The following is a 7,895-nucleotide window of genomic DNA, read 5'->3' on the forward strand; positions in this document are numbered from 1 at the left end:
TCAAACTTGAAGATGTTGTATCGGTTAGGAACCACAACTCTCCACAATGGTATGATATTGTCTACGATGAGCACAAGCTTTGTGGCTTTGCTTTTGGTTTTCCCAAAAGGCCTCGTACCAATGGAGATTTATTCCTTAAAACCCATGATCATTCCCTTAGCCAATGTGGGACTCCCTCCTAACAATCCTCAACAATACTATCCTTGAACAAAGTACACCATAGAGTCCCCCATGAGGCCGTATGGAACCCTCGAACAACCTCCCCCTTAATTGAGACTCAACTCCTTTTTCTAGAGCCCTCGAACAAAGTACACCCTTTGTTCGACACTTGAGTCACTTTTGACTACACCTTTGAGGCTCACTTCTTTGTTAGATATTTGAGGATTCTATTGACATGACTGAGTTAAGGGCATGACTCTAATACCATGTTAGGAACCACAACTCTCCACAATGGTATGATATTGTCCACTATGAGCATAAGCTCTCATGGTGTTGCTTTTGGTTTCTCCAAAAGGCCTCATACCAATGGAGATGTATTATTTACTTAAAAACACATGATCATTCCCTTAATTAGCCAATGTGGGACTCTCTCCTAAAAGTCCTCAACCGTATCAGTACGAAAGAGATGGGAATTATAGGCTAGCTATCTTATTGTTACTTTCTAAAGGAAAAAAGTGTTGGTTGGTCACATTTTAATGTTTACATAGCCAGCTTTTAAGAAGAAAGTGTCTCATATTATCCCTTGTGAGAGAATTGAGTATCAACATTAAAGCATAGTTATGAATAGAGTGATTTATTGATTAGAATAAGGTGTTTATGTTACTTGGTTGGTAATGATGCATTCATTTTCTAAGTGAAATAGTGATTTGATTTCTTGAAACTTGACGTGAATGCTAGGAGTNATATATATATATATATATATATTTTTTAATCCTAATTTCATTTTTAAAAAAGTACAGTAGGAAAATAGGTTCCGTCGTTGCATTCACATGTTATTGTATTTAACCCCAATAGTAGGGTCACTTACAGGGAATGTCTTTAAATATTTAAGTCACGTGCTACTTCTATGTCAGTAAAGCAAGATATTCTTTTTTTATAATAAAATATTTATTACGAACTCAAAATATTTCAATTTCCTATAATTATTAATCTAAAAGAAAAACATTAGAATAGATAGCTAACTATTAAATGCAAATGATTGTAAAGTAGAATTCCAACATTTATTTCATTAATTATAATATTTGAAGAACTTTTAGTTAGTACGGGATTCTTTATCTAATTTGGATAATACTATAAATGAATTAAATTCAATTTATTTGAAGAATTTATTAAAAAAAAAAAAATAATTTCAGCATTTATTTTATTATGTCCAACCTTTTTAATATTTATATATTAAATAAATTTAATTTATTAATAATGTAAGTAAAAAATAACTTAATTATATCTCAACTAGAGTTTTAATAAAATTAAAAATTATTAAAAAAAAATTAAAAACAAGACAATATTTAAAATATATAAATAAAAAAAAGAAATTAATAAAAAAATCCTACCTGGCAGCCGACGTCGATTTCGCCGTGGCTCCGTTCAAAACGCAATGAAAGTCAACGTAATACCAAAAGACCTATTGGAATAAGAAGTCGACTACCACGCGCTGATACTGCGCGTGACTTCCACGCTCCGGCGACGTCTGCCCAATCAGAAAATAAGAGAAAAACCCATCAAATGATTTATTTTATTATTATTATTTTTTTTTTATAATTTAATTAGCAACGCCGTCCCCGATATGTTTGTGATTGGAAGTGTCATAGACGCTCTCTTCTCTCTCACACACACAGCACCATTTTTATAAACAGAGTTTTAGAGAGAGAGAGGGAGAGGGAGCAGAGAAATTAAACCCGAAGGATCTCTGCAGATTAATTTCCTTCGATTTCTTAAACAGGAACGCAAAAGGGTCGTTTCGATTCTTTGAAATTGTGTCTTAATTTTCTTTAATCGGGCTTGGATTTTGTGGGTTTTTATGGAATGTTCGTATTCTTCAACGTAGATCTCGGAATTTATCATTACTTTGGAGGTTGGGGGTTTTCAGATCTTCGATTCGACTGCCGGATTCCGATCACTCAGCTCAAGAACTCAGGTGATTTTATTGTTCACTTTTGAATCCAATCGGTTCCGGTGATTCAATTCTTCAATTCCATTTTCGAGGTCTCCCTGTTTTTCTTTGAGTTAATGTGTGATGAATGAAGGTTTTGGGGTTTATTGCATTGTTCTTGTGTTCTTAGTATTTACCACCGACGGAACAGAGCATTAGAGATACTGGGATTTCGGTAGAGTTTGACCGTCTTGGCGGCGGAGCTTTAATGCTTTTGATTGGCTGTTTAGACTAGGCTTAATGTTTTTCACTTAGAGTGGTGGTTGTTGAATTGAATGCATTTGACCTTTGTTTAATGGTTTAGGACAATGCTAGGTAATGTTGATTGAACAACAAATCAATGCATCTTTTCAAACTTGAAGATGTTGTATCGGTTAGGAACCACAACTCTCCACAATGGTATGATATTGTCTACGATGAGCACAAGCTTTGTGGCTTTGCTTTTGGTTTTCCCAAAAGGCCTCGTACCAATGGAGATTTATTCCTTAAAACCCATGATCATTCCCTTAGCCAATGTGGGACTCCCTCCTAACAATCCTCAACAATACTATCCTTGAACAAAGTACACCATAGAGTCCCCCATGAGGCCGTATGGAACCCTCGAACAACCTCCCCCTTAATTGAGACTCAACTCCTTTTTCTAGAGCCCTCGAACAAAGTACACCCTTTGTTCGACACTTGAGTCACTTTTGACTACACCTTTGAGGCTCACTTCTTTGTTAGATATTTGAGGATTCTATTGACATGACTGAGTTAAGGGCATGACTCTAATACCATGTTAGGAACCACAACTCTCCACAATGGTATGATATTGTCCACTATGAGCATAAGCTCTCATGGTGTTGCTTTTGGTTTCTCCAAAAGGCCTCATACCAATGGAGATGTATTATTTACTTAAAAACACATGATCATTCCCTTAATTAGCCAATGTGGGACTCTCTCCTAAAAGTCCTCAACCGTATCAGTACGAAAGAGATGGGAATTATAGGCTAGCTATCTTATTGTTACTTTCTAAAGGAAAAAAGTGTTGGTTGGTCACATTTTAATGTTTACATAGCCAGCTTTTAAGAAGAAAGTGTCTCATATTATCCCTTGTGAGAGAATTGAGTATCAACATTAAAGCATAGTTATGAATAGAGTGATTTATTGATTAGAATAAGGTGTTTATGTTACTTGGTTGGTAATGATGCATTCATTTTCTAAGTGAAATAGTGATTTGATTTCTTGAAACTTGACGTGAATGCTAGGAGTTTGTTGTTTTCTTTGGGTTATTAAGGAAAATAGAAAAGTGGGGTTTTGAGTTCATCATCAAGACATGATCAAGAGTAAAAGTTTAATATTCTTTGTGAACTATTTTTAGTTTAACAATTTATAGTTTCCTTAAGTTCATGTCTAGTGGTCAGATGTAAATAGTATGTTGGTAGAATATATTATCTGCTTTGGCCTGTTACGTATCGATACCAGTCTCACGGTTTTAAAAAGCGTCTACTAGGTTTCCACACCCTTATAAGGACTGCTTTGTTACCCTCTTCAACCGATGTGAGATTTCACAATCCATCCCCCTTGGGGGTCCAGTGTTCTTGCTGGCATATCGTCCAGTGTCTGGCTCTGATACCATTCGTAACAACCCAAATCCACCGCTAACAGATATTGTCCACTTTCGCTTGCTATGTATCGCCATCAGCCTCACGGTTTTAAGACGTGTCTACTAGGGAGAGATTTCCACACCCTTATAAGGAATGCTTAGTTCCCCTCTCCAACCGATGTGGGATCTCATAATCCACCCCCCCTTGGGTGCCCAACGTCCTCGCTGGTACAACATCCAGTGTTTGGCTCTAATACCATTTGTAACAGCCCAAGCCTACCACTAGCAGATATTGTCTGCTTTGGCCCGTTACGTATTGCCGTCAGCCTTACGGTTTTAAGACGCGTCTACTAGGGAGAGGTTTCCACACCTTTATAAGGAATGCTTAGTTCTCCTCTCCAACCGATGTGGGATCTCACAATCTACCCCTTTGGAGGCCCAACATCCTCGCTGGTACACCGCCCGGTATCTGGCTTTGATACCATTTGTTACAGCCCAAGCCCATCGCTAGCAGATATTGTCCACTTTGGCCTATTACGTATTGTCGTTAGCCTCACGGTTTTAAGACACGTCTACTAAAGAAAGGTTTCCATATCCTTATAAGGAGTGCTTAGTTCCCCTTTCTAACTGATGTGGAATCTCACAACTAGATCGATAAAGTTGAAGAATATTGTGGATCAATGATGGAAAAAAAATCTTAAAACCAGCCAAATGAGCTTGGTTTTAGTTTTTATTGTCATTGAAATCACATGAACACAAATTTAAAAGCTTGATTTGTTCTCTGCTGTAGAAATGATAGAACTAAAGCAAAGAACATGAGATTCCTGCCAAACAGAAATATAAGTGCTATTGTATATATTTGTAGTGATCATGCATTTTTCAGCAAAGATTATGTGAGAAAGTTTTGACAATGTCGATGGTTTCTTCAATTCCTAACAGATCGATTTGTGTATTCAATATGCAGATTCATTATCATCACTGAAACAGAAATCTCGATCGGAGGTGTTCTAAGCCGAGGCCATTGCCTTGTGATGAACACATTGATCCCATTCATATGAAGTAGTGATGCATTTGTTCTAGATGAAGACAGGTCACAAGTACCAAATAGACATGGGTGACATGAAAGTTCTGCCCGGTCCACGACCTCGTACTACCAAGAGGCCGTTATGGATTATTATCTTGGTTTCTATGGTCTGTGTGTTCCTAATATGTGCTTATATCTATCCACCCAGTGGCACAGGGGCCTGTTACATATTTTCTGATAAGGGATGCAGGGTTATTACTGACTGGCTCCCACCTTCACCTGCAAGGGAACTAAGTGATGCTGAGATTGCATCACGTATTGTTATTAGAGAAATTTTGAACACTCCATTTGTTCCATTGAAAACTCCTAAAATTGCATTCTTGTTCTTGACTCGTGGTTCCCTGCCTTTTGAGAAGCTATGGGATAATTTTTTCAAGGTAAGTTTCTGTATTTTCTTACTGTTACTTATATTTCATCAACAGTTTACTCATTATTGTATTTGCATTTATCTGTGATGCTGATGCTGGAATGTTCGTTAACAATAGTTGGACTCCACGTGATAAAAAATGTGCTTTACATTTGTAATCGCCTAAGCCTACCGCTAGTAGATAGTGTCCTCTTTGGGCTTTCCCTTTCGGGCTTCCCCTCAAGGCTTTTAAAACACGTATGCTAGGGAGAGGTTTCCACACCCATATGAAGAATGCTTCGTTCTCCTCCCCAACTGATGTGGGATCTCACAATCCACCCCCTTTTGGGGCCAGCGTCCTCGCTGACACACGTTCCCTTCTCCAATTGATGTGAGACTCCTCAATCNCCCCCCCCCCCCCCCCCCTTCAGTCCAGCGTGGCACACTGCTTTGTGTCCACCTCCTTTCGGGGCTTAGCCTCCTCGCTGGCACCATCGCCCGGTGTTTGGCGTTTATACTATTTGTAACAGCCCAAGCCCACTGCTAGCAGATCTTGTCCTCTTTGGACTTTTACTTTCGGGCTTCCCCTCAAGGCTTTTAAAACGTGTCTGCTAAGGAGAGGTTTCCACACGCTTATAAAGAATGTTTCGTTCTCCTCCTCAACCGATGTGGATCTCACGATCCACCCCCTTTCGAGGCCTAGCGTCCTCGCTGGCACTCATTCCCTTCTGCAATCGATGTGGGACTCCCTAATCTACCCCCCTTCGAGCCCAGCGTCCTTTCTGGCATACCGCCTCGTGTCCACCCTCCTTCAGGGCTCAGCCTTCTCCCAGACACATCGTTTGGTGTCTGGCTCTGATACCATTTGTAACCGCCTAAACCTATTGCTAGTAGATATTGTCCTCTTTGGGCTTTTCCTTTCCCCTCAAGGTTTTTAAAACGCGTCTGGTAGAGAGAGGTTTCCACACCCTTATAAAGAATGCTTCATTTTCCTCCCCAATCGATGTGGGATCTCACATCATTAGTTTCAATTCTTTCATCATACCAGCTTTTCTAGTACCTAAACCTGGCACGTCGACAAACAACAGAATCTAGATGATCAAGGTTACAGAAACAACCTAGATAATGTGGGAAAATCTCACGTACAGTTGGGATGAATTGCTTAAAATTATAATGCTTCTAGTTTTATAGGATGGCATATGTTTTATACCCCTTGTTCTCGAATCACAATCTGAATCTCATACATATGTCAATCTCTAACGTCTAATGATGCTAGTGAAGCCTATATCATTATATTTTCAGCTGAAACTATTCCCATCTCTTGTCAGGGCCATGAAGAGAAATTCTCTATTTATATCCATGCATCTAAGGAAAAGCCAGTGCACGTCAGCCGATACTTCGCTGGTCGAGAAACTCATAGCGATGAGGTCTATATATTTCCATGATTGATATCATTATGTGCATGTTCTTCCAGTTATCATTACACTTTGGTTTGTGCTAATACTGCTATCAATCACTGATCTATACTCCTTATAACCAGTTTGGTGAACTCATTGTATATTCAGGTTATATGGGGTAAAATTTCGATGGTCGACGCAGAGAGAAGATTGTTAGCAAACGCTCTTCACGATCCCGATAATCAGCACTTCGTTTTACTTTCTGATAGGTGATTTTAAGATGGAATCATTTCAAATTCTCAATTCAAACCATGATTACTTTTGCTATTTGTAGAACTGATTTATTATATCTGGAATCGCAGTTGTGTACCGTTGCATAATTTCGATTATATCTATCAGTATTTGATCAATACCAATCTCAGTTACGTGGACTGGTGAGCAATACACGATCGATCTATCGAACACAAAATTGATATAGAGATATGGATGACTTATTTATCATAATTTGATCATGTGTTTAGCTTTAAGGATCCTGGTCCTCATGGAAATGGGAGATATTCAAAGCATATGTTACCTGAAATTGAAATGAAAGACTTCAGAAAGGGTGCTCAGGTATGTTTGAAATGTTCATAAAGACTTGTAAACGTGCATGTATCTTCAATATTTGAAATGTTCTGTGCAGTGGTTCTCGATGAAGCGACAACACGCTTTGATCGTCGTGGCGGATAATCTTTACTACTCGAAGTTTCGAGATTATTGTAAGGTAAATTGTACTTGCTACGACTCGGTGATTATGTATAATTACATAGTATGAATTTCCTGGTTATTTCAGCCAGGTTTGGAGGGACACAATTGCATTGCAGATGAACATTATTTGCCCACCTTTTTCCATGTAAGAGTTTAACTAAATATCATGAGTGTTGTGTATGAACGTTTTGAACTGAATGTCGTTTTTTTCGTTGTCCAGATGACGGATCCTGAAGGGATTGCAAACTGGTCAATTACTCACGTTGATTGGTCGGAAAGAAAGTGGCATCCGAAGTCGTATGGGGCTCAAGATGTTACCTACGAACTTCTACAAAATATCACGGTATGATTCCTTGTTGTGAGATCCTACATCGGTTGGAGAGGGGAACGAAGCATTTCTCATAAGGGTGTGGAAACCTCTCCCTAGTAGACGCGTTTTAAAACTGTGAGGTTGATAGTGGTACGTAACGGGCCAAAGTGGACAATATTTGGTAGTGGTGGGCTTAGGCTGTTACAAATGGTATCAGAGCCAGTCACCGGGCGGTGTGCTCGCGAGGATGCTGGGGGTGGGGGGGGGGGGGGGATTG

General features: G+C 39.0%; 1 protein-coding gene across 1 annotated transcript in view; it reads left to right on the forward strand.

The window, feature by feature from the left end:
• Positions 1-1,786: 1,786 nt before the first annotated feature.
• LOC111799334 overlaps positions 1,787-7,895 on the forward strand; it is a 7,761-nt gene continuing 1,652 nt past the window's right edge. Inside the window, exons 1-9 of the mRNA XM_023682858.1 lie at positions 1,787-2,134; positions 4,699-5,195; positions 6,493-6,591; positions 6,730-6,830; positions 6,924-6,995; positions 7,083-7,173; positions 7,244-7,324; positions 7,394-7,453; positions 7,529-7,651. Coding sequence (XP_023538626.1) covers positions 4,815-5,195; positions 6,493-6,591; positions 6,730-6,830; positions 6,924-6,995; positions 7,083-7,173; positions 7,244-7,324; positions 7,394-7,453; positions 7,529-7,651 — 1,008 coding nt within the window. The 5' untranslated portion in view covers positions 1,787-2,134; positions 4,699-4,814. The remainder of the gene's footprint in view (positions 2,135-4,698; positions 5,196-6,492; positions 6,592-6,729; positions 6,831-6,923; positions 6,996-7,082; positions 7,174-7,243; positions 7,325-7,393; positions 7,454-7,528; positions 7,652-7,895) is intronic.

Source organism: Cucurbita pepo, chromosome LG07, assembly GCF_002806865.2.
Source record: "Cucurbita pepo subsp. pepo cultivar mu-cu-16 chromosome LG07, ASM280686v2, whole genome shotgun sequence".
NCBI lineage: Eukaryota > Viridiplantae > Streptophyta > Magnoliopsida > Cucurbitales > Cucurbitaceae > Cucurbita > Cucurbita pepo.